Source organism: Pseudophryne corroboree, chromosome 12 (genome assembly GCF_028390025.1).
Source record: "Pseudophryne corroboree isolate aPseCor3 chromosome 12, aPseCor3.hap2, whole genome shotgun sequence".
Classification (NCBI taxonomy): domain Eukaryota; kingdom Metazoa; phylum Chordata; class Amphibia; order Anura; family Myobatrachidae; genus Pseudophryne; species Pseudophryne corroboree.
Window position 1 is genome coordinate 64,986,706 of NC_086455.1, and position 27,601 is coordinate 65,014,306.

At 46.2% G+C, this 27,601-nt stretch overlaps 1 protein-coding gene across 3 annotated transcripts in view; it reads left to right on the forward strand.

Moving 5' to 3' along the window:
- The window catches only part of OTUB2 (OTU deubiquitinase, ubiquitin aldehyde binding 2), a 125,557-nt gene extending 98,258 nt beyond the window's left edge, over positions 1–27,299 (forward strand). For 2 of the 3 annotated variants that reach the window (XM_063947585.1, XM_063947588.1), the window contains 3 exons: positions 937–1,021; positions 17,381–17,575; positions 26,624–27,299. In XM_063947585.1, coding sequence (XP_063803655.1) covers positions 937–1,021; positions 17,381–17,575; positions 26,624–26,839 — 496 coding nt within the window. In that variant the 3' untranslated portion in view covers positions 26,840–27,299. The remainder of the gene's footprint in view (positions 1–936; positions 1,022–17,380; positions 17,576–26,623) is intronic. The other variant, XM_063947586.1, reaches the window with a different exon arrangement.
- Positions 27,300–27,601: the final 302 nt, after the last annotated feature.

Below are 27,601 nucleotides of genomic sequence, written 5' to 3' on the forward strand. Positions count from 1 at the left end.
ACACAGTGCCACCAGTTCATATTATGCCACATTGTATTCCCCTCAGTATGCCACATTGTTGTGCTGCCAGTACACATTACATCACACTTTGACTCCAGTTCACATTATGCTGCATAGGGGTGCAGGGATATCCAGCTCCTTTCTGAGGGGGATAATTGCTAATGCAGGAAATTCCATTTTTTCATTTCTGGGACAGACCTGATCTTGGAGCTCAATTCCCGTCCCCAAGCTTCACAAAGGCTGTAAACAGGCAGAACCCTACTCTCCGACAATGCTGGGCTTACTGATTAGCTATGTTGTGTCTGAGAACATGAAACAGAATTGTGCGAGATGTGTAATATCAGCGTGGATCTTTACTGGGCGGGTGAGACACAAATCATCAGCGACAAGTCCCCTCTTCAAGCCCAAACAATACTCAGGACCCAGTTTCTTAGCAGGCAACTAGGCAGACAACTATACAAGCCGGGGCCCCTAAGCTTCTGGGCAATGGCACCCCTTGTACCCACTGTGCCTACACCCATGAAGGTGAATGAGATGGGTGTGAAAGTTGCAATTTGAAGAAGACTCTAAGTAAATGTTGCAGACTCTTAATCCTTGACATACCATTTCAATTATATGCAGGCAGCTCATATTAGGTAGTCTTGCTTGTAATGCTCTGCTTAGGGCCCAAAGGGTATGAAAGATAAAATCAAACGATGCAGGAAAATATCTACATTGTTGACGCATTTCTCCACAGGACATGTCATTTCATCATATTTTTCTGGTAAGAGGTTGGAGAGTTTTTCTTTTTATCTATACATAAGGCCATTCTCTTTACAGGTATCACCTGCGCTAACAATAGGCTGAACCTAGGTTACATTCTGTTCAGGTTCTCTGCTACGCAGCATGTACTGAGGACCTGAAGACCTGCATTAACAACCCTGTGCTTCCTCATAGGTTTAGAGAACGTTTAATCCAGAGCAGACATGAGCTTCTAGCAGCCGGGTTCTTGGAACACCTATTTCAATATTGCTATGAGATAGTAAGTTAATAATATAATGACATATGTTTACTCCTCTCTTGTCCATGGCACTAAATATAAACTAGTGGAAACTTCTAATTTGTGCATCATTTCTCCAGTTCATCTCCATTTCTCCGCCTTTCCTCACACTACAAACGCCATTTAATGAGCTGCTGTGGTGCCACAGCTTAGTGCGTGTATATCTGCATTTCCTTTGTAACTCAGTACACACTGGCGATTTCAGGTTGCAGCATAGAATTATAAAATACTGGTACAAGGAAGGAAGCCCCAGGCATTTATATTGGCTTATTAAGAGCCGTCAGCACAAACTACCATCTTCCACACTGGATAATGCAAGCCCAGCACTTCAATCGAACAAACCTTCGCAAGGCCGGATGGCATGAGAGATCTGGCCCAGTGCTCATATTCCAGCAGGATTGCAGCTGGAACACTATTTAGTAAAGACAGAATGAAATAGGCATAATGTGGTCCCAGAAAAAAGTTCTGTGGTTAGACGCTCCCCATGTTGTGCTCGCCTCTTACTAACCTGTCTGGATTGGGCATTATACCTTCAATATGGGAAGTTGTCCCATTACCTCTATTACTGCAGCAGGGTACACTGGTATTCCACAGGGAATAACATCGGGGTGTAGAGTTGGATCTTGATCCGAGGCACCAACAGGCTAAAGCTTTGACTGTTCCCAGCATGCACTGCACCGCCTCCTCTATAGCCCCGCCTCCAGGCACTGGAGCTCAGTTTGTAAGTTGGTGCCTGCAGTGTCACTAACAGGTGGGCAGCCCTAATAAGTGCTTTTTAAGAAGAAAGAAGACTTCAAGGGCCGCAGCACAGGCACTAGATGCTGTGTTTGTCATGCTGACATTCTGTGCTGCGGCTCCATCACCTCCCCCAGCGGCGCTGCATACTTGCGCGTCCTGGGTGCCGGGTACTTGCAGCGGAGGCGCTCCGGTCATCAGGCACACATCACCGCTGCTGCTCTCCTGGATCGAATGGCCGCACTTCAGGGAGGCGGTAAGAATGTCCCCCAGGTGGGACCCGCCAAAATTGCGATCCGGTCGTGGTCCCAGGAGACGGACCGCGCCGCTGGTGTGGACACTGTGGCTGTGCAGGGACCCCACGGGTATATCCACCAGGGCAGGGAGCACAAAACGTTACTAAAATCCGTTTATTATAGGCTCCATAGTACCCGGTGGTGAAGTCCAGCAGAGGGGATAAGGAGCTGACCTGTAGCCCCTCCCCCAGCTCCAGGCGCCATCTACAACAGGTGTTCCCGCCCTGGAGCTGCATCTCTCTTTCTCCCTCACTCCCTGTCAGCGTTTGGGCGCCATTTCACAGAGCTGCGCTCAGGCTTGGACTGGCCCACAGGGGTACAGGGGAAACCACTGTTGGGCCCCACTGCCTGGAGGCCCACTTCCTGCTCTAAGGATCAGGTTCCAGACTGTACAGTTGAAATATACATTATACATATGTTACCTTATACTAGACAATAGTGTATTTTCTACAGTGCATTGCCGTTATTAATCTGGTACATTATCATGCATGCAGCAGCTGTATTTACTGTATATATTTTTGAAAAGGCCCAGACGTTGCAATCTCTAATGGTTATCAAACCAATAAGGTGGCAGGCCACACCCTCTCTGCAGACTGGCCACACCCCTAACATGGGCCCCTACCACTGCATTCCCCCGGTGGGCCCTGCATGCCCCAGTCTGACACTGGCTACGCTGATCCTGGGACTGCTGGGCACTGTCTCCTCTGTAAAGCCGCCTGTCTCATCAGCGATGTGCACTTACAGGACACTTAAGTATTCTACATGTCGTTTAGACAGCGTTAGTTAAGAACAAGTGTACTGTTATATGAATATTTACTACAAGTATTCTGTGATATGCATCCAGTGTTTACTGTGCATTGTTATACCTGTATACATACATACATTTCTATATGTAGTATTACTAGTCCAGTGCAGTTTTGTTTTGTATATGTAATAATTTCTGCATTGTACCTGTGACTGTGGGGGTAATTCTGAGTTGATCGCAGCAGCAAGTTTGTTAGCAATTGGGCAAAACCATGTGCACTGCAGGGGAGAGCAGATGTAACATTTGCAGAGAGAGTTAGATTTGGGTGGGTTATTTTATTTCTGTGCAGGGTAAATACTGGCTGCTTTACTTTTACACTGCAAGTTAGATTTCAGTTTGAATACACCCCACCCAAATCTAACTCTCTCTGCACATGTTATATCTGCCCCCCCCCCCTGCAGTGCACATGGTTTTGCCCAACTGCTAACATATTTGCTGTTGCGATCAACTCAGAATTAGGCCCTGTGTGTGGCTATAGCTGCTGTGGGGATTCTATTCTGTGTATCACACACATTGCTATCACTATATTCTGTGCCCTGGGGGTCTATGTGCGTCAGGGTCTCCTATACCATATAGTGTTCCACAGGATATACTGTTTTGTATTTTTTCATTGTGTGTTTCAGTCACCTCATACCACTTAAATCCTCTTTTTGTGCTTTGCAATTGCGGTCACATATCTTAGGGGGTTTTTGTCCGGTATATCTTAGGGGGCTATATTGTACTGATACGCCCAAAGGCTACATTCCCAATAATGTCTGCCACACAGGGCGGGAAATCCGCAGACGCTCCTGCATCATGCAGTGCTGGTGCCACGGATTTACCTGAGGAATTGATTTCTGCTGAGGGTTCATGTACTGGGTGTTCTGCACCCCCTAGTCAGCACGCAGCACCTGTGGCAGATCCACCTTGGGCTGCATTTTCAAATATGCTGACTACGCTTGTAACAAGACTTACGTCCCCTGTGGGACCTCCTGTGCCATTACAGCCACATATTGTCCCTGTAGTTAATCCACCATGGGCGGATACTCTGTCAACCCAGTTACAGCAATTAAATCAGTCCTTGGTTAAACAAAAACCTAACCCTCGCCCTACTGGGACCAAAGGGTCATCTAAGCGGGCCATTTCTTCCTCACAATCCACTAATATTTCGGATGATTTTTCCGATTCGGATGTGGAATATACTGATCCATCAGATGCTGATACCGCCGATTCTGATGAATATTCTACAACACAGGTGGATGTTCCTAACCAGGTGGAGGCTATCAAGCTGATTCTTTAGATTGATGATGAGATTGACTCTCCTGATAAGTCTAAGAAACCTGATAAGTTCAAATGTCAGAAGGTTACTAAATAAGTCTTACTACATTCTGACCATTTAATTGACATGGGTGGTCTTCTGTTAGCCGGCGGCCGGGCTACCCAAAGACCAGCATACTGGCGCCGGAATCCCAACCGCCGGCATACTGACATCTTTTCTCCCTCTTGGGGGGTCCACGACAAGGGGCTCATTTGCGCTCGCCCAGCTGTCGGTATGCCGGCGGTCGGGATTCCGGCGCCGGTATGCTGGTCGCCGGGAGCTCGGCCGCCGACATACCCTACTACACCCAATTGACATACGTCAGGAATCCTGGTCTTCTCCAGGAAAGAAATTTTCTCTGTCTAAAAAGATGTTAGCTCATAATCCTATCTTGCGGAGTTGAGTAACAAGTGGGAAACCCCGCCACCAGTGGACTCACATGTAGCCCGTCTTGTGGTGTCATCTACTCTGCCTGTCACCGCAGTCACCTCTTTGAAGGAACCGATGGATAAGCGTGTGGAGGGTTGCTTGAAGTCTATTTACACTCTTACAGGTGCTGTACATAGACCCACTATGGCAGCCTCTTAGGCTGCAAAAGGCATTGAAGCATGGGTTCAAGCAATTGAGGAAGAGCTACCTCTGAATTTTTCTGACACTGCCAGACAATATCTGTCCTATATTACCACAGCCTCCCACTATATTCAGGAGGCGGCCTCTGATGCAGGGGTCATGGCGGCCAAGGCATCTACTACGTCTATCCTGGCTCGCCTGGACTCTAAGAAGACCTTGGAAGTACTCCCTTTAAAGGAAGATATACTATTTGGAGGTGATCTGAACAAGATTGTTTCTCCCAAGTACTAATCCTTCGGTTTTGAAGGCTAAGAGTACTACTTTTCGTTCCTTTCGACCTCCAGGTAAACCAAAGTGTCAGGTGTACCTGAGACAGGCTCGCACTTCCAAGTCTTCTAAGCCCAAACCTAAACGTTCTTGGGCTGCCCGTCAGCCTGCTTCCAAACTGGACAAGCCTGCAGCATGATGGGGCGGGACTCCCCCTGGGGGACCCCAGGGTGGGAGGCCAACTTCTGCAGTTTGCCCAGGTATGGTTAAAGACCACTTCGGATGCCTCTCACAGGTACGCAATCTCTTTCAAGAGACGTCCCCCCTCACCAGTTTTGCTCAGTGGTTATCCCTTCGGATCCGTTAAAAGCACAAACTCTACATTCGGTTGTCCAATCCCTCCTAGATACAGGTGTGATAGTGCCGGTGCCTCTGTCTCAGAGAGGCAGGGGATACTATTCGACGCAGTTTCTAGTTCCGAAGCTGAATGGATCCTCCCGGCCTATACTCAACCTCAAATCTTTGAACAAATTTGTGAGGGTGTCCAAATTCCATATGGAAACTCTGCGCTCTATTGTACTGGCTTTGGAACCCAAGGACTATATGGTATCCCTGGATATACAGGATGCTTACCTACACATTCCTATTGCCATGTCGCATCAGCAATATCTACGGTTTGCTATTGGCAACCTTCATTATCAGTTCCAAGCCTTGCCTTTCTTCACCAAGGTCATGGCGGTCATGATGGCCGTTATCTGCCATCAGGGTATCAGGATCCTGCCATATCTGGACGACTAGTTGATCCTGGCGAACTCCCCAGAGGTTCTCCTCCATCATCTGGAACTGACAGTCCAATTCTTACAAGCCCACGGTGGGCTCATCAAGTGGAAGACATACTCCCTGGTCCCTGCTCAGAGCATGGTGCACCTGGGGGCATTACTGGACACACACAACCAACGTTTGTTCTTGTCTACAGAGAAGGTCCTGAAACTTCAGGACAGAATCACATGCTTCCTCTCTCGCCAAAGTGTGTCGATACACTCGGCGATGCAAGTACTAGGCCTCAGGGTGTCGGCTTTCGACATGGTAGAGTACGCTCAATTTCATTCCCGCCCTCTGCAGAGGTTAATCCTTTCCAAGTGGGCCGGCCTGCCTCACCGAATCAGGTCTCAAATGATCTCCTTGACTCCGGAGGTTTGTCTGTCACTGAGTTGGTGGCTACAGGACCAACAATTGAGCAGGGGTCGTTCCTTCTTGATCTCCAACTGGGTCCTCCTAATGACGGATGCCAGTCTGCAGGGTTGGGGCGGGGTGTAGGAGCAACACTCTCTCCAGGGTCGGTGGACCAGGGAGGAATCTCTCCTCCCGATAAACATTCTGGAATTGCGGGCAATGTTCATTGCGTTGACACTGGCCCTACCTTTCGTACAGAAGTGTAAAAAATTCTTCGATGGACGGAACGCCATCTGCCAGCAATATTGGCAGTGTTCATTCCGGGGGTCCTCAACTGGAAAGCGGACTTCCTCAGTCATCAGGACGTACACGCCGGGGAGTGGAGTCTTCATCCGGAGGTTTTCCAACTCCTTGTGGACAAGTGGGGTCTACCAGATGTAGACCTGATGGCGTGGCAACACAATCACAAGGTTCCGGTCTTCGGAGCAAGGGATCCTCAAGCAGCGTTCGTGGATGCACTGGCAATTCCATAGAACTTTCGACTGCCATACATGTTCCCTCCAGTGTCACTCCTGCCCAGGGTACTACGGAAGTTCAAGCAAGAAGGAGGAATATTGCTTCTAGTTGCTTCAGTGTTGCCCAGACGGCATTGGTTCTCAGACCTCCTGGGTATCTCGATCGAGCGTCCTCTTTTACTTCCTCAACGCCCAGACCTCCTCATTCAGGGCCTATGTTGAAGGCCCGCAAACCGGTTTCTTCACAGATTTATTATAGGGTCTGGAATAATTACTTCACCTGGTGTGCTGCTAAGAATTACGATGCATACAAGTTTAGTACTTCCAGACTTCTGGCTTTTTTGCAACAAGGCCTGGATTTAAGACTTCGCCTGGCCTCCCTCAAGGTTCACATTTCTGCCTTGTCGGTGTGGTTTCAGCGAAAAATTGTATCTATTCCTGATGTTCATACATTCACTCAGGGCGTACTACGGATTCAGCCTCACTATGTCCCTCCTGTAGCTCCATGGGATGTCTGTTGTCCTTAATGCCCTTCAAGAGTCTCTGTTTGAACCTCTTGAGTCTGTGGACCTTAAATGCCTCATGCTTAAGGTAATTTTTCTGTTGGCTATTGCCTCTGCTAGGAGGGTGTCTAGGTGCTTTGTCCTGTCGTCCACCCTTTCTGATTTTTCACCGTGACCAGGCAGTTCTTAGAACTCGCCCTGGTTATCTACCTAAGGTAGTGTCATCTTTCCACCTTAACCAAGAGATTGTGGTTCCTGCCTTTATCTCTCCTGGTTTGTCCTCCAAAGAGCGGTCTTTGGATGTGGCTCTCTGTATATATGTAGAAAGGACTGCCTCTATCAGGAGATCATGTTCTCTTTTTGTCCTTTTTGGTTTTCGCAAATGTGACTGGCCTGCGAATAAGCAGACCTTGGCCAGATGGATTAGAATGGTGATTGCACAAGCTTATGCGCAGGCTGGACTTACAGCTCCTGCTGCTATCAAGGCCCATTCTACTCTGTCTGTTGGACCTTTTTGGGCGGCCCGCCGTGGCGCGTCCGCTGAACAATTGTGCAAGGCAGTGATAGTGTAGGAATAATTTCAGATAATTTGCCACAAGTGCACAGGGGGAATTAATCAAATATGCAGAAAACTTTTAAATTGTGAAAGTACTAATACATGTTTATTAAGAAAATAGAGCCGTTTTATAAAGGTGGCGCATGGCCAAGATATGTTCTAATGCTGATAACCAGTTTGAATTGATAAATAACCAAAGAGGTGTATGCAAATCTTGTACCTGTGTTGTTGTGAAAGAGAAAATACAAAGGGTCCGTAGCACCAAGATTGCTGGCAATTACAAGCACTGAAGTCTCATTTGGTTATGTGGAAAATGATGATGAATTTTATTGTACAAAAGGTTGTCATTTTAAAAAGGGAATTGTTGGAACATTACATTGAGAATGATTGATCTAACATCATAACCTATTGGCCTAGGAACCACATAATCCCAGGTCTAAGACCCATGTGCCCGTGCAGCCTCAAACAGCTGCCGTGCACACAGATAACAGATATAGCATTTACTGTCATCCTTGTTTTTGTATCCTTGCACTGTTGTATGTACTCTGTCAATATGCTTTTGAAAAGGTGGGGGGGAGTCGGGTGTCTGCTGAATAATGAAACCAGTGTAACTAGATTCTCCTGCACACATTGTACTGTATATATTGTATGTCCCTATGCAAGACAGTTAAGGGGTAGAATTGGGTCAGTAATAAAGAACAGCTACTGTCTGAAAGACACAAGGTGAACGTATTCCAAGAATAGTGGGGAGTTTACCAAGAACACAAGGTACAAGCAGGAGTCTATATAGGCAGTGGGATAGACCCTTGGAGTGACTTAACAATAATATTAGGGACGCATCTCAGTGATCCAGAAGAAATAATCTATTATGCAGGTCTCACTTGGGGAGCAGTACTAACAGATTTTCCACCAACACAGGGAGGAAGGGGCAACACTACAACCCATGTCATTTGTCCACAGACGGATTTAAGGAGCTTTTTAGGTACAAGAATAGAAGAGATTCTTCAGAGTCAGCGTCTCACAAGGAGATTTTAATTCCCTCACAAGGGGTTGCTAAAATACCACATCAGGATGGGTTCAAACCCGTGGATATTGTTAGTAACAGGGAGGGTAAGAAAAGCTTTAAAAGGAGACTTTAAGTCCCTCAAAAGGAGTTACTAAAATACCACATCAGGAGGGGTTCCGCGCACGTTCACCCAGGCATGGGAGCGCGGTCTGTAAAGATGTCAGGGCCCGACAAACCCGTGGATATTGTTAGTAACAGGGAGGGCAGGAAACTCTGAAAGGAATAAGTAAAATTTTCAAAAGAGCAGGTTTTCCGTCAGAAGGGACACTAGACTTAGAGAAATGGAAAAAATTTGCCTCCTGTAACAAGAGTTGGATTATTAAGCATAATTGTAGAGATCAAGCATCCATCTGGATCACTGTAGCAAAAGAATTAGGAGCAGAGAATAGAAGAAGAGATGAGGAGAATGATTTCCCCATTGTACCAGAGTACTCAATAGCACCACAACCAGCGTTAAACTCACTGCCTGTAATTTCAGCAACAGCACCTCCACACTATACCCCACCCCTATACCCTAGACATGCATGCACACCAAGGTACCCATAGTATGAACAGAATGAAATCACCTGCAAGCTCACTAACAGTGAAATTGAAAAGAAATGAACCAGGAAAAGAGTGGCGAATAATCAGCCCTATCTTGGAAGGATCTGTGGTTGAAAACCCGAATAATTTACCTGAGCTACGTGTACAGAGTATGCCCCAGTGTCCTGATACTTTATCACAAGAAACCCCAACAAGACCAACCAAAGAAACTGGGCAGCTAAAGTTCCCCTCATGTTTAAACGAGTGGTGGACACCTGGAATCAAGCTATGAGTCCAGTAAACAATTGTCCACAATCAGGAACTATAGGCGAAAGGGTGCAAATCAGGTGAAGAGGAGAAGCAAGGGGTCAAGACACAGCCTCTACAGCTTTTCATGCCCAGGTGCATAATGTACAGAATAAACTGACATATTTTCCAGAAAGATTGTGTCCGGTATGTCAGTTTTGCGTTCCAGAAGGATATGAACATTGCCCAAATTGTGGAAACTGGATTTCACACCATGAACCACCATGCCAAGATATCTATGCGACTAGAAATACTGAAAGACGGTCATCATTGCCTGTTTCTCTGTATCCAGCACAAGTACAGAGAATACGCAACCCAGATAATGCAGCCAGGACGAACGAACCATACATCGTACAGAGCCAACACCACAAACCATGGTATGGAAATGGTCTCGCAAATATAGTTGCAGAGTCCCCAGATCCTAGAAAAAAAACCAACAGCAGTTTATGCCTATATGGAAAGAATTCAAACCATATGGACACCGGCATGGGTCGACTACCACCAGTTGTGTGAGGCTATACTAGGACCAGCAACTGCCCAAACAGTAAGCACCATGTTAAAAGCAGATGCAGTAGATGATTGCCCAGCCATAACGGACGTTCCGACAGAGGAAAATAGAACAACGTTTGAAAGTGGAAAGATGTACATGACAAGACTTAAGAGATGGTGTCATGCACAGACACTCAGAGCACCAGCAGCCCCAGACTTGAAACAGGAAAAGACTGAGTCCATCAGAACTTACTATGATAAAGTCACTATACGACACACAAGATGATAGAATATGAAGGTGTGCAACTCCTGTGTCGGCAACAGTGTACTCAGTCACCACTGGCAGTTCGATAAAAGTGACTTTACCCACAGGAGACCCAAGGGTTTCAAAAGCTGTTTTTATGCACAACCAGATTTTTCTACATTTACTTACAGATCAGGCCATTGCAACGACTGGATTGGGAGGTTAAGCCCTACCCCCGCAAGAAAGCAAAGATGTAACCTGAAATACAAGCTGCTATACAAGTCTATCTCTCACAGTAAAAGTAAGACAAAGAGGAACAACAACTCCCAGCATGAACATCATTATGTTGAACAGCAGCCTGGGTGGACTTGGACTAAGAAGATGACATGCCAGCAGCAGTGAGAAAGAATATGCAAGTGAAGAAAGGACAAAGTATGAAGAATAATGAATGAATCATAAAGAGAGGTGACTGGAAAAAGAAAAGTTGAGAAACAATATGAAGGTCGCATGAAAGTTTGGAGACTAAAGGAAGTCTGCTTTAAGAAGGACAAAGAAAGACATCTGACAAGTGGTCAGTACTACATGGCAAGATTACAGAGATAATGCCATGATTTAAAGCAACAGAAGCTCCGGGGTTTAAAGCAAATAATAAGGAACAAGACAGAAAAAGTTCCAGAAGACAAATGAATGATGCTTCTTCTGCCAATATGAAGTACAAGCTTCTTCAGGTACTCCCCAGTGAACATAATGTCTCCAGAAGAAACAGCAGAAGGTATGATTACAGTCACCTTGCCCACTGGAGAAATACGTTTGTGCCTAATGAATACTGGAGCCAGCACACGCAGAAGACAGCAGAGGGAGATACCACAAGAACTGATGATATCAGAAATTCTTAAAAGGACAGGAGATGAAAGAAATACAGTCACCAATACCAGCCCAGTTCTTGACCTTGGAGTACATGTCCAGTGACTTTGCTGAAGCACAATGTACTAAAGCTTATCCAAGGAGAATACAAGAAGAAGTTTAACTTTCCAGCAACTTATCAAAGGAAAGAACAAAAAGCCATTTAGAAGCAAGTTAAAACAGAAGTTCAGTATTGGCTCATTCCCGCAGTACCAGGTGTAGAAGAAAGGAAGCAATACTACTGGACCAGGATAGCTTTGTGGAGGGGCTATATCACCAAGTGATTTATCCACAAAACACACAGCTAAATACAGGATGTGAATGAACTGCTGATTGCCACCACTACTAAAAGAAGCACCAAGAAGGGGCAGTGTCCTTAGTGAAGTTTCTGGAAGAACAAGACTGCAGAGCCTCAGAAGGAGAAATTGCAGCTAGTCAAGCAGGAGTTAATCTTCCTAGGACACCCAAGGTACCCGACATCTAACAAAAGTGAGAAGAAAAAGATTTATGCTGCAAGCTAAGATGCCAACTAGTGTCAAGCAAGTCAGATGATCATTCCTTGGGCCTAGTAGGACACTACAGAACATGGATACCTCTAGCACCAGTCTACATGCAAGCATTGTATGACAACACTGAAAGGGAGGAGGGTCCGCATCCTACATACAGCAACAGATGAATGAAGCAATTAAACAATTGGAAACAGCAGTTGCCTCATCTCAAGCCCTAGAACTACCTGACTATTAAAGAAAGAGGCCATACATAGAAGTCCTTATGCAAAATCATGGACTGAGGTGAAGACCAGTGGCCTACAACTCAAGCAAGCTTGACAGCAGTAATCAAAGAGCACAGACACAGTGATGAATCAGTAGTCCTAGAAGAGGACAAGAAGCACAGGCATAGTGCTGAATCATGAACTTATCATCCAGGGTCCACATGCAGGTACAGAGAAGCTTCAACAAGCAAGAACCAAACACCTGTCAGTGGCAAGGCTGACCATGTATGAAGTAGCACTGCTAAAGTGCGACAAGTAACCATCAGACGATGTATTACCCTCAACTCAGCAACCCTTTTCTAGCATTAATCAATAAAGGTGTTGAATCTCAAGATTCAAAAGGAGGGAAAAAACAGATTATCTACTGATGAATGGGAAAGCCAGAAGTTTCTAACATTCACTCATGAAGGTAAACAGTATTGTTGGACGATTACCCCAAGGGGGAGCAACCAGTCTATCAGATTTCTCAAGAGGCAAAGGCGATGGCATTAATCCTGCAGAAATGGAGACCGCACTTTACAGACACCCAGTTAGTTCAATATGTCAATGATCTGCTTATTGCTGCACAGACAGAAGAGAAGTGAAAATAAGGAAACCGCATCACTACTCATCTTTTTGGCAGAAGAAGATTGCAGAGTGTCAAAAGCCAAACTACAGCTAGTACAGAAAAGAGTTCTATTTTTAGGACACTGCATATCCCAAGGAACAAGGCATCTTACTGATGAAAGAACAAAAGCAATAACTCAAGCAAAAACCCCAAGAACATTAAATGAAATCAGAGCTTTTCTGGGCCTTATTGGTTATTGCAGAGAATGGATACCCTCAGCCTCACTGATGCATCCCCTATATGAATTAACAAAAAAGGAGGCGTCCATCAGAAAACAGGGACACCATTGAAGAAGCAGTAAGAAAACTAAAGCAAGCCATAATAACAGCCCCAGCATTGGGATTGCCTGATTACAAAAAGCCTTTTAACCTATTCTGCCATGAAAACAGAGGGCATTCTTTAGGGGTGCTCACCCAGAAATACGGACCAAAACAAAGACCAGTGGCATACTATTCAGCCCAGCTGGATCCGATTATCAGAGGAGCACCATCCTGTGTCCGAGCAGTGTCAGCAGCAGCAATAATGAAGGAAAAGGTGACAGACATCATTGTGCTTGATCATCCACTGTGTATACAAGTACCGCACGCTGTAACAGAAATACTAAGTCAAGAAAAAAGCAAGCATCTTTCTGCAGCCAGACTTGCCAAATATGAAGTAGCACTATTAAGCGCCTCCCATGTCACCATCACAAGATGCACTGTACTAAACCCAGCTACACACTGGACAATCCAGACATGAACCTGTTCGTCGATGGATCAAGATATTATGATAATGGATCCCAAAGGACAGGATATGCAGTAACAACTGAAACTGAAGTCATAGACTCTGGACCATTGCTACCAAGAATGACAGCACAAGAAGCAGAACTCATAGCAATGACCAGAGCCTGCATACATGCTGAAAACATGACAGCTAATATCTAGTCCCAGGATGACGCTGTTATTTGGAAAAGTAGGGACTTCAAAGGTGCAAATGGAAAACCTATCAAACATGCCAGTTTGATTATGGAATTGGAACTACCTAAAAGAATTGGAATAATCAAGGTACAAGCACATACTAAGAGCCAAACCATGGGAGCTAAAGGAAATGCATTTGCAGATGCAGAAGCCAAGAGAATTGCCTTACAATTAAAAGAACTTGAGCAAGTCTTAGTAGCTCAAGATGTGAAGAGGAGCTGATCAAAATTCAACAACAAGCATCACAAGGAGAAAAGGAGAAATGGAGACGATTGGGGGCAGAAGAAGATGAACATGGACTTTGGAAGTCAAGAGAATTAAAGTACTGTCTACCAGCAGCTCTATTTCCACCTATGTTACAAGTAGCTCATGGACAAGTACATCATTCAAAAGAAGCCATGGTGAATAGAGTACAAGAGCATTGGATAGCTCCTGGCTTCAATAAAGCTGCAACACTTTGTAGCAGGAGGCTGGATCTGTGGAATCAGCAATCCAGGACAAAGAACCAAGACACCTCTAGGAACTATACCCAAAGCCTCTTACCCATTTCAAAGACTACAAAATCAACTATATACAGTTGCCACGAAGCGGTCCATATGAATATGTACTAGTAACAACGGACATGTTTAGTCACTGGGCCGAAGCCTGGCCAGTAAGCAAAGCCACAGCAAAAACCACTGCAAAGAAACTGATAGCAGAAGTAGTATGTAGATTTGGGATACCTGAGGTTATAGAATCAGATAGAGGTACACATCTCACAGGAGAAGTCATGCAGCATATAATGAAAGATTTGGGGGTACAGCAGGCCTTCCACGTGCCTTACCGTCCCCAGGCGAGTGGGGAGGGGGAACATCTGAACTTTGACCTTAAGCTAAAACTACAGAAAATGACAGAAACCAAAAGAACTTGGCCAGACTTCCTACCTATAGTCTTGTTTAATGTACAGGAGGTCTGTAAAACATTGACTAACCTCCATTGCCGAGTGTTTTCTTCTATTCCAGACCCAGAAGGATCAGCTACGCATAAACTAAATCCAGGAGATTGGGTCTATTTAAAAGAGACATGTGAGAAAGACCTTTGAACCAAGATATGATGGTCCATATCAAGTGCTGCTAACCATGTCTACCTTAAATTAAGGTGAAAGGTCGTGATACCTGATTACATGCATCCCACTCGAAGAAGTTGACAGTGACTCTCCAACCAGAAGAATGAAGTTGCTTATCCTTTGTTTGTTGCTAGGGGTAATCCCCAAGGTTTGGACTATAAATCCAGGCAACTGGTTTACTGAAAGGGAATAGTTCAGGCCTAGTATACATAGAATAGGGAGAAAAAGTGGAATCAAAAAGAGGGGAAATGATAGTGTAGGAGCTTCCGCAGTATAGCAAATATATATTGATTCACGTTTTTTCGCATTTATTAAGATATTTACTGTTAATCACAAAATGAGTTGATATGTCCTTAAGAAAAATGTGCAGAGCTGGTCAGAATACTATATTTGCGGAATAATCTTGTTTTAAGGCATGACTTGTACAAGACAAATGCAACATTAAATGTATTGGAAATGTATCCAAGACGGACAAAGCAACACCAGATATATCCAAGGCTAATTGAGAAGAATAAAGAAAGAAATCTTTTGAGTTTATGTCCGAAAGACTGATAAACGAAACAATAACCATTTTCAAGGCTGTCCTAGTTGCCACTTCTAACATTGTATGACAATCGATGTATTTTCAAGACATACATGGTGTATTCTGATTGGCTAAATGTATTGGCAAGCATAAACCCTTTGTGTTCAAGCTATAAATAATAAAGCCATGACGGCCCCCGAGCGGGTCACTTATGATTTGCTTCGGTTACACATGAATTTGTGTCATCTTATCATTCATTGACCTCCAACCGGTTGCTAAGGGAACAGAATTCTGACTGATGACTGCAGAGAGTTTATAGACCAGATCTGAATAGGTTAACATACCCTAACAGCAGCTACGTGGTCCTCAGTGAACATGTTCATCAGGTTCTATGCCTTTGATACTTCCACCTCCCAGGATGCTTCCTTTGGACGCCGCGTTCTTGTGCCCACTACAGTGCGTCCCCTCCCATGAGGAACTGCTTTAGGACATCCCCGATGTTATTCCCTGTGGAATACCAGTGTTCCCCGCTGCAGAAAAGGATATTTATGGTAAGACTTACCATTGTTAAATCTCTTTCTGCGAGGTACACTGGTTTCCATAGTACGCCCACCTTGATGCACTTAGCTTTTTTGGCATTCGCCGCTAGTCCCTTCTCCTGTCGTGAGAATGTGGGTCTGTGAGACTAACATCTACCGTCTCTCTTACCTGCTACTGCTTTGGACTGGTTAACAAAACTGAGCTCCAGTGCCTGTAGGTGGGGCTATAGAGGAGGAGGAGGTGCAGTGCATCCTGGGAACAGTCAAAGCTTTAGCCTGTTCGTGCTTCGAATCAAGATCCAACTCTACATCCCAATGTTATTCCCTGTGGAAACCAGTGTACCTCGCAGAAAGAGATTTAACAATGGTAAGTCTTACCATAAATCTCCTTTTACAAGTATTGGAAAATTCCTCTGTAATATAAGCATTTGCTGCCAGGTTCTGTAACGAAGGTCTCCCTGCCCCCACTTATCCCTGCAAGAGGTGTATCATTTTCTATGTATTACTAAATAAAATATTAATAAGCCAGCAGAGACTTCTGTGGTCAGTGTGGAATTCCCCACTAGGCGCATGAGGCATGTGCCTAGGGGCAGCACTTGTTGGTGGGTGACACTTAGATGCTTGATTTAGTACGGTCAGTCCAAAATTTACCAGTACCTAAAACATTTCCACTCCACTATTCCATACGGCATCTTGAGTGGAATGTAAATGGGTAAGCTATCCTACTTAGTAAATATGCAAACATAATTAAAACTAAAATGAAATGACATAGCTCATGGTTTTTATTATATTAAATTGGCAATCATCAAATGAGGGCATATAACCAATCAATGAAAATACTAAAATTAGGCAGAGGGGGGCAGCTGCTACTGTTCTGCCTAGGGGCACCATGACCTCATCTGTGGTGTGTACCCAGCCGGGTAATACACAGGCTTTGCCGGCCAGGTTCCCATACCCAACCCGTATTTACCTCCTTAGAACATGTAGCCACCTACCATCCAGTACGCAAACAATTCACCCACAACTCTTTCCCTAAATACTGCTGCTCCACTAAGACCTCTCACCTTCCACCTGGTTAAGTTTTGAATGCAACATAATGGTTGAAACTATGTTGATTTGGGAATGTTTTTTTTTAATGTTTTTGTATTCATTTTATTGGTGGGGGAGACAACAGCTTGATCATTGTCATTTTCATCATTGTCTATTTGTATAGTGTCACAAAGTCTGCAGAGCTAAACACTCAACATACAAATGCATGAGACCAATAGAATCATGATAATGAGACGTGGTACAAATCTAGTATGAGTGGCGAGATACAATGGCACGTAGCACAAAACAAGTACAGATTCCATACATGTAGATTGAACGTATAAAATTGCAGCATGAAACCTACCTGGTATGAGTGAGTTAGACAGAGGGTAGTGGGGGCATACAGGAGACAGAACGGTAGGGAGGATCCTGCTCATGGACAGAGCCTCATATACTGTAGTTTTATTCTACTATCTGCTTATGTTTGCACACTGGTATTAATACAGCACTGTGACATGTTTTTTTTTGTGTAAAAACTTTTCCGTGAACTGAACTAATCTCAGTTTCTTAGCATAGTAGACATTACTGAGAAAGACGGTCCGGTCTCCAACCTACTGAAAGCATTCAACCATCCATATGCCTCGGATGGTGCCATCCAGTACCTGAGACTGGTCACCTCTGCCTTCCTCAAGAACAGGGCTGAGATCTACCAACCTTTCATGGAGGACGGACTGCACATATTCGACTTCTGCACTCAGGTCATCTTTATACTCCGTGTATAGAATAGGTACTGGGGTATATTTAGTCGCCAGTCGTGTTACTAAAGGGGAAAAAGTGAACTTGGGAAAAATGTCGACGCAAGTTTTCTCCTTGCCTGATAAATGCATGGACATCTGGGGCACTTGTTCATATGGGTTGGTATCGAAATCCTGACAGCCACTATAGTGACCACCAGAATGCCGACAGCAGCTTCCCGATGGCCAAAATTCAGATGGATCCTGGTATTTTAACCCCTTACCATCTGGATTTGGTTGCTGGTAGGCTGCTGGGATCCTGACCGTATCCCATTCATATACAGTAAGAGCTATAGCCTAAGTAAAGGGAGTCAGTCTATAAAACACCTGGTGCAAAAGGATCTTGAAGTTACTTTAACTGTAACCTCTATTCCATATAAAATGTTACGTTTTTGCCAGCCACGCAAGTAGATTGTATGCTACTAACGTAAAATGTTTGTGTGTGTTGGGGGTGTGTGTATGATACCACCATGATTATTAGGAATGGCTTTCTCCTTCATGCGTGAAAGACACTAGAACACTGGTGTATAGTAGCTGCAAAAACGTAAGTGGTTCACTGCTCTCCTGGACCTGGCCTCATACCAGCAATCATCCCCCAGGTGCCAGAGCCTGCATTGGAGGTAGTGGTGATAGACCTTTGCATCGGCATGGGGGCTCCTCCACTTGGCAAACTCAATAAGCAATGGAGAAGCACAGGGACTAGCATCAGGGCAGCTGCCTACAATTTTGCTGGGCCCTAAGAGGAGGTACCATCATAGCATTGGGCTTCCAACTTTGACCAGCCTTACAACACACTCAGAAATCCAGTGCCAGCTGAGGGAAGAGCATCTGCAGCTAAATGTTCCTTAAGTGAAATCTGGAATGCCTTCCACTTCTGACCCTGTTTAGACTAAGGGTATAATGCAGGCATTCCCAACCACGGTCCTCAAGGCACACTAACAGTGCAGGTTTTAGTGATATCCAGGCTTGAGCACAGGTGACTTAATTAGCACCTCAGTTATTTTGATTAAACCATCTGTGCTGCAGCCTGGATATCACTAAAACCTGCACTGTTGGTGTGCCTTGAGGACCACGGTTGGGAATGCCTGGCATAATGGATAGGAGCCTTCCTTTGCTTCTTTCCTTCCCTCCCTCTGCACCCACACTCGTTAGATATCTGCAGGAGCCACTCCTATTTCTTTTCTTTCTTCCTTTATTTGTTCTATGTCTGGGATGAGGAACTTTTCCAGGGTTTTGGCCTGTTCAAAGTTCTGTGTTATCATGTGGGTCCCTTGTCAGATGCAGCAGATCCAGCCTGGGCACAAGGGTGGAGCTCCCTGAGCTACTAGCTTGTAGCAGACATCTAGACCCATCCACCCTCACCCTTGGGGAGCAACAGTGCCCTCAGACCCAGGAATAAGGAACCCCAGTACACTTAACTGATGGATGAAGTTGGGGTTAAGGGCCTGGCTGTTACTGCAGGTTTACGCATCCTTGGAAGATATTTTGGGACACTGCCTTCACATCCAGGCCGCAGAAGCGACAGCAGTCATTCCGTTCATGGAGGGTTCAGCCTCTATCCTCTCTTCCAGGAAGATGAGTTGTGAGGGGGTTCTGACCTGGAGATTTCCTTGCTCACCAATGAGGACTCCAGTAGTGTGCAGGGAGGCAAAGCATTGCTGCATACCGGCCTGTCAATGAAGCTTGGGTTTGACCCTAATAGTAGGTTTTAAGTTTCTTGTCAGTGTCACTATCTAACTACTCCATAGTAGGGACACAGTGAAATGTGAATCTTCAACCATGGTCGATACTTCCATAGCATGCCTGTTCAAGATATCACGATTCCTATGCCTAACATTGTTACCCTTAAGGATAGCAATGATATGAAGGTTGAACTCTATCTTCAGGGAAAGGGAGCCTGTTTTGGGGTCTGAGGCCCATCAGAAACAGATCAGATTTGCTGGTATTGGTTAAGCACATCAAATTGGCTTCTGAGGACCTGGGGGAATCTACCAATAAAGTGGAACTCCTAGGGTAAGAATCTGACTCTGCTCTTTGCTCTCTGGCTGTGATACTGACAGGTTGACACAAATCCAAAACACGGTCATCCCTACCACAATGGTGGTAGTTGTCCCAGAGGTTGACAAACTTTTTCAGCAGGCATGACCTTCACCCCAGAGAGAGATGGCATCCTGACTAAACCGCAGTAAGACAAAGTAAAGCAATAACAAGGAAAACATGACAAGGAGCATAAGGGGAAGGCGACCAGTGTGCCACATGAATTTGGAGGAAAAATAGGATTTGAATACCTACCAGTAAATCCTTTTCTCGTAGTCCATAAGGGATATTGGGGGAAACTAGTACGATGGGGTATAGACACGGTCCAAAGGAGCCAATGCACTTTAAATTTCTTCAACTTGGTATGCTGGCTCCTCTCCTCTATGCCCCTCCCACAGGCAGTTATAGGTAAAAAAAAGTGCACAAAGAAGAAAGGACATATGAGAAGGAACATGATAGCAAAGGGTAGTGAGATTTACACACCAGCACACCATAAACATAACAACCAGCAACGGCTGAACAGGTAACTATAGAACAAGAACCTGCAGAAAAGTCAACGCACTGAGGCGGGCGCCCAATATCCCTTATGGACTACGAGAAAAGGATTTACCGGTAGGTATTAAAATCCTATTTTCTCTAGCATCCATAAGGGATATTGGGGAAACTAGTATGATGGGGACATCCCAAAGATTCCAAAACAGGTGAAGACTGCTGCAGCACCGCCTGCCCAAACTGGGAATCCTCTTTGATACCCTAGCCAAACTTGTAGAATTTCACAAAAGCGCTCTTCCCGGACAAGGTAGCAGCTCGGCCTGGTTGCAAGGCTGAGACTCCATGGGCAGCCACACAGGAAGAGCCCACTGATCTTGTAGAGTGGGCCTTTAGAAATTTAGGAACAGGTAAGGCTGCCGACACATAGGCCTGTTGGATAGTAATCCTAATCCAACAAGCAATGGACTGCTTTGAAGCAGGGCAACCCTTCTTCTGCGCATCATAGAGCACGAACAAGGAATCCATCTTTCTGAGCTGAGCTGTACGCTTGACATAGATCTTCAAGGCACGCACAGCATCCAATGCCTCCGGAGGAGCAGAAGTGCCAGAACCGGATGGAACCACAATAGGTTGATTCAGATGAAACGCGGAGACAACCTTCGTCATGAACTGCTGTCTAGTCCAGAGCTCCGCTCTGTCCTCGTAAAAGACCAAGTATGGACTTTTACACGATAAGGCCCCTAATTCTGAAACACGTCGAGCAGATTCAGGGCCAGTAACATTACCGTCTTCCACGTGAGGTACTTGTCTTCTACCGTCATCAGAGGTTCAAACGAGGAGGACTGTAGAAATGTCAACACTACATCCAAATCCCAGGGTGCCGTAGGCGGCACAAAAGGAGGTTGTATGTGGAGTACCCCTTGCAAGAAGGTCTAAACTTCTGGCAACACTGCCAATTTCTTCTGAAAGAAAATGGAGAGAGCTGAAATCTGGACCTTAATGTAACCCAGACGTAAGCCCTTATCCACACGAGCCTGCAGAAAACGAAGGAAAAGTCCCAAGTGAAACTCTGCAGGCGAATACGTGCATTCCTCGTACCAAGAGACATATCTTCTCCAGATATGATGATAGTGTTTTGACGTCACAGGTTTCCTGGTCCGAACCATGGTTGCAATAACCTTTTTGGAAAGGCCCTTGTGAGCTAGGATGTTCCGCTCAACCTTCATGCCGTCAAACGAAGACACCGTAAGTCCGGGTAGACAGTCAGTCCTTGTCGAAGAAAATCTCTTCTGAGTGGTAGAGGCCAAGGGTCTTCAACGGACATGTCCAGAAGATCCGCATACCACACCCTCCGAGGCCAATCCGGGGCAATTAGAATTGACTGGACACCTTGATTCCTGATCCGCTTTAGCACCCTTGGGAGCAATGTGATCAGAGGAAATGGGTATACCAGCTAGTACGGCCAAGGCGACGCCAGTGCGTCCACTGCTTGCGCCTTAGGGTCCCTGGTCTGTGAGCAATACCAGGGAAGTTTCTTGTTGAGACGAGAAGCCATCATGTCTATTTGTGGGCAACCCCACCGGTCGATGATCTGCTGGAACACCAGATGGTGAAGCCCCCACTCCCCCGGGTGGAGATTGTGACGACTCAGGAAATCCGCCTCCCAGTTGTCCACACCCGGAATGAAGATTGTTGACATGGCTCTTGCATTTCTTTCTGCCCAGAGGAGTATCTGACAGCTCTCGCATGCAGGCTCTGCTTTTTGTCCATCCTTGTCGATTGATATACGCCACCGCCGTGGCATTGTCCGACTGTACCTGGATCGCTTGATTCTTGAGCAGAGGAGATGACTGAAGCAGAGCATTGTAGATTGCCTGAAGTTCCGGAATGTTGATTGGAAGGAGGGTTTCGTGAGATGACCACCTGCCCTGGAACTGCGCCCCTTTGGTGACAGCTCCCCATCCTCGCATCCGTCGTGAGAAGGGTCCAGTCCTGAATTCCGAAACTCCTGCCCTCCAGGCAATTGGAGGACTGAAGCCATCACAGGAGAGAAATCCTGGCCTGAGGTGACAGCCGAATCATCCGGTGCATCTGGAGATGTGATCCGGACCACTTGCTCAGGAGATCCAACTGAAACATTCTGGTATGGAACCTCCCATACTGGATTGCCTCGTAGGAGACAACCATCTTCCCCAACAATCTTATGCAGAGATATACAGACACCCGAGTAGGGCGGAGCACCATGCGGACCATCTCCTGAAGTGTTGTCGCCTTGTCCTCTGGTAGAAACACCTTCTGTGCCACAGTATCCAGCAACATCCCTAGGAACAGGAACCTTTGAATTGTCTCCAGGTGGGTCTTCTGTAAGTTGAGGATCCACCCATGGTTGGACAGAAGACGGATGGTGCGGTCAATATGGAGCAACAAAAGTTCCCTGGATCTTGCCTTTATCAGAAGATCGTCTAGATAAGGCACCACATTGATCCTTTGGATCCAGAGCTGAAGCATCATTTCTGCCATCACCTTTATGAATACCCTCGGGGCTGTTGACAGGCTGAAGTGTAGTGCCTGGAATTTGAGGTGATCGTCCAGCAGGGCAAACCACAGGTACACCTGATGAGGAGGCCAAATCGAAACATGGAGATAGGCGTCCTTGATATCCAAGGAGACCATAAATTCCTGTTCTTCCAGGCCCACAATCACTGCACGCAGGGACTCCATCTTGAACTTGGACACCTTTAAATAAGGATTCAAGGATTTCAGATTCAGAATGGGTCTGACCGAACAGTCTGGCTTCGGCACCACAAACAGCTTTGAGCAAAACCCCTTTCCGCGTTGCGGTAGAGGTACTGGAACAATGACGTGGGACTGGACCAATTTTCGGATAGCCTGTTGTAACGTAACTTGCATATCCTCCAAAGCTGGTAAGCTTGATTTTGATCAAAATTGATTTGAAAACCCCCAGCTTGTAGCCTTGAGAAACGAGATACCTGACCCAGGCTTCCTGTCAGGTCGTCTCCCAGACGCGGCTGAAGTGATGCAGTCGAGCTCCCACCTCGAAATCCCCTCGGGGTGGGTGGGCACTGTAATGCCGAGGCTTTAGTGGAAGCAGAACTGGTGGACTGTTCCTGAGGACTGGTACTTGCAGGTTTTCTGGACTTACCTCTGGTACCTCTAGCCGCATTGGAAGCACCTCTGGCCTTTGATCGAAATGTGCGAGACTGAAAGGACTGGACAGACGGTCCCAGATGGGAACATCTCGCTGGCGGGGCCCATGAGGGGAGAAACGTGTATTTCCCGGCAGTAACCTTGGAAATCCAGGCATCCAACTCAACCCCAAATAGGGGAGGGACTTCATATTACGTTTGGATTCTGCGTCTGCAATCCACTGACGCAACCACAAGGCCCTGCGCGCAGACACCGCCATGGCAGACGTCCGAGCATTTATGTTCCCCATCTCCTTGAGGGAATCACAGAGGACACTGGCAGAGTCCTGAATGTGTTTCAGGAGGGTAACCATGGTAACTAAAGGCATATCCCCCGGGAGGCCCCTGAATTTGCGTGGCCCAAGAAGGAATGGCATGGGTCATCAAGCAACCCGCAATGACTGGTCTTTGTGAAAGGCCGGCTGCAATATAGATCAATTTTACGGTAGTCTATCTTTCTCTTCCCCGGATCCTTCATAGCAAAGGAGCCCGGGGCAGGCAGCGCTGCCTTCTTAGACAGGCGAGAGACGGAGACATCCACTCCCGGGACTTCCTCCCAAAATGTTCTACCTTGAGGAGCAAAACTTTTTGGACACTTGGAATTTTTTGTCTGGATTTTTCCAAGCCTGTTTGAATAAGTCATCTAACTCAGGAGATTCAGGGAAAGTGACATTGGACTTGTTTTGTACAGACAAACGACTGCTGTGAAGAAGTGCCCTCTAGAAGGAGCTGTAATACATCCCTTATAGCCAAAATGAGGGGTTCAATCCCCTGAGTAGAATCGGGATCCCCACTAACGGGGTCTGGGTCATCCCCATCATCCTGGACATCGTCACCTGTATCAGAGAGCAGAGCAGGTAAACCACGCTTCTGGGGACATGTATGAAAGGAAGGAGAGGGGGGGGGGGGGGGGGGTTGCTGTGCATCAGCCCTAGCAGCTAAATCTGCAAAAGCTTGTTGCAGTAGTTGAGTCTTCATTAGCAGTGAGCTGGGATGACATATGACATTGGTGGTAATTCCGAGTTGTTCGCTCGCTAGCTGCTTTTAGAAGCAGTGCAAACGCTAGGCCACCGCCCTCTGGGAGTGTCTTAGTTTAGCAGAATAGCGAACGAAAGATTATCAGAATTGCTACTAAATATTTTCTTGCAGTTTCTGAGTAGCTCCAGACCTACTCCTAGATTGCGATCAGCTCGGTCAGTTTAGTTCTTGGTTTGACGTCACAAACATGCCCTGCGTTCGGCCAGCCACTCCCCCGTTTCTCCAGACACTCTCGCGTTTTTCCCTGACACGCCTGCGTTTCTTAGCACACTCACGGAAAACGCTCCGTTCCCACCCAGAAACGCCCCTTTCCTGTCACTGACCGATCAGCAGTGCGACTGAAAAGCGCCGCACGAACAGCAGCAAAACTGCTAAGTTTTTAGTTAAATAACTATAAGCGCATGCGCGCTGCGTACCATGCGCATTTACCAACAAATCGCAGCGTAGCTAAAACCGGCAACGAGTGAACTCGGAGTGACCACCATAGTTTTAAGAAACCCTAATGAGTGGGGCATTGTACCCTCTCCCCCAGCCTCTTCACTAATTTGTGAAGATTGACTACATTGCTCACAGGAAACAGATTCATTAGACAATGGAGAGAATCTGGTGTGACAGATACTGCACAGCTTGTACTTACATTATCAGGGCCGGCGTTTCCATTAGGCAGCTGCCTATGGCTGGGTGATCTGAAGGGGCGGCCAGCTGAGTCTGCCCCGGAGAAAACAGTGGATTAGTGTAGTAATAGTACAGGGTAAAGGCAGGTCCGTCCATATTAATACTCCAGGTACGCGCTGAATAGAGCACCACAGTGAGGAGGGCGCCGCTGTAGAGATGGGTCACGGCATTGTGCTGAGGAGCAGCAGTGGCGAGGTCGTGTGAAGAGGTGCGACTCGCAGATCGGCAGTGGAGAGATTGTGGCGGCATATGGAATGCAGCACTGACTGCAAGCCAATCGCACCTAGTGGCCCGGCAGCCAGGCCATGGATTACTGCAGCAGCGTTCATGTACTGCTTTCATGTGTCTGGCACAGACTCTGTTCTGGACACCTCAGGTACTGTGGAGCTTATATCAAACGGATTTTAGTAAATCCGACCTGTGCTCCTTTGCCCTGGTGGATATAGTGGGGTCCCTGTGCAGTACAGTGTCCACTCCAGTGGCGCGGTTCGTCTCCTGGGACCACGATTAACCATCGGGTCCCACCTGAGGGACCCTCTTACCTCCTCCCTGATGTGCAGCCACGCGATCCTGGAGAGCACTAGCGGTGGTGTGTCTGATGACTAGTGCGCCTCCGCTGCAAGTACCCGGGAACCTGGCTGCGGGAGTATGCAGCGCTGCTGGGGAGGCGATGGAGCCGCAGCACAGAATGTCAGACTGACATATATAGTGCTGCGGCCCTTGAAGTCTTCTCAAAAAGCTCTTTTCAGGGCTGCCTAGCGCAGCCCCACCTGTTAGTGACCTGCACTGCAGGCACCAACTTACAAACTGAGCTCCAGTGCCTGGAGGCGGGGTTATGCATCCTGGGAACAGTCAAAGCTTAAGCCTGTTGGTGCCTCGGATCAAGATCCAACTCTACACCCCCGATGTATTCCCTGTGGAATCCCAGTGTACCCCGCTACAGTAAATAAGATTTAAAAGAAATTGAGGAAAACTCTCTGGAGCTGCAGAGATGTGCATCCTCTCCTGAGGGTACTTTTTTCTAAACTGCCTGTGGGAGGGAGCATAGAGGGGAGGAGCCAGCACACCCAGTGAAGAAATTTAAAGTGCACCAGCTCCTTTGGACCCAGTCTATACCCATCGTACTAGTTTCTCCGAATACCCCTTATGGATGCTAGAGAAAGATATAAAGCAAATACAAAACTTCTCTGTCTAAAGTGTGAGAGGGTGGGAGGCCCTGGCTGGCAGACAGAATTTGGGATTCTTTAGGTGCAACAGAGAATGTCAGGAAAACACAGTGAGTAGGTAGAGCCCAGTGTTTCCCAGCTCCAGTCTCCGTGGCCCACTAACAGTACATGTTTTACATATCTCCTAGCTGGTGCACAGGTGTAGACAATGCTGGCTGACACGTTTTACAAAGATCCACAGGTGGTGCAAATAATTTCAGTTGTGATACTGAGATCTGTAAAACATGCACTGTTAGTGGGACACGAGAACTGGAGTTCTAGGTTATTTAGCTCAGAAATGATCTAGGTACCATTTCTGTGTACTGTTCATGTGCTTAATGTCCTGTCCTTGTTTCCAGCACGTGGAACCCATGAGCACAGTATGTGACCATATTCAGATCATCGCCCTGACGCAGGCGCTGGACATTCCTCTGCAAGTAGAATATGTGAACTCAATGGACACTGCAGTAAATCACCATGTGTTCCCTGAGGGAGCTAGCCCCACCATCTATATGCTGTACACACAGGATCATTACTCCTTATTATACAGAGCACAAAGCCAGGAGGAGAAGTGACGTCACATGGTTTCATCCTTACTGGACCCATCTGGTGGAAGCTGTGCTTATGTCCTTGTCTGATCTTAAGTGATGACTTTTAGTCAAACCTTATTTGTGTCAGATGTGAACTGTATGCCAATATACAGGGTGATTCAAAAGTCGCAGTAAACCCTTTTGTTTCAAAAACTGTGCAGGAAACTGAATACTCCAGTGAGGTATGGGTGAGGTGGGCTATCTTTTAGGGCAAGTACCAAACATGGGCACGATCTTGAATCTAAGTCAGTTTTCCCATTTTCTGCAGTTTTTGAAACCAAAGGGTGTACTGCGACTTTTGAATCACCCTGTATATGCCACTCCTGATTGTCTGGTAAATGAGTGATCTATGTATAAATTGTCAAATACCTAATCAATTGATAACAAGTAGTACTAAAAGTGCTTGTTCGGAAATAAACGTTTTGTAATAAAGGATTTCTCTATATCTTTTGTGTGTTATCTTTGTTATGAAAGTTTCTGGTCTATCGTATAAAGGTAAACAGTGAAGTCTATGGGGTATATGCAATTGTGGTCGAATTGCCGCAAATGTCGAAAAACGGGGCATTTTCGACAAAAAAAAAAACTGATTCGACAATGCAATACAGTACTTTTCGAGAAAAAAAACTACCGTTTCAGATTCGACTTTTTGCAATTCGACATTTGTCAAATTCGACATGTCTGCAATGGTCAAAATGCGGCTTTTCGACAAAAGTAAATTCAATTGAAGAATGTCGACTCCACAACAGT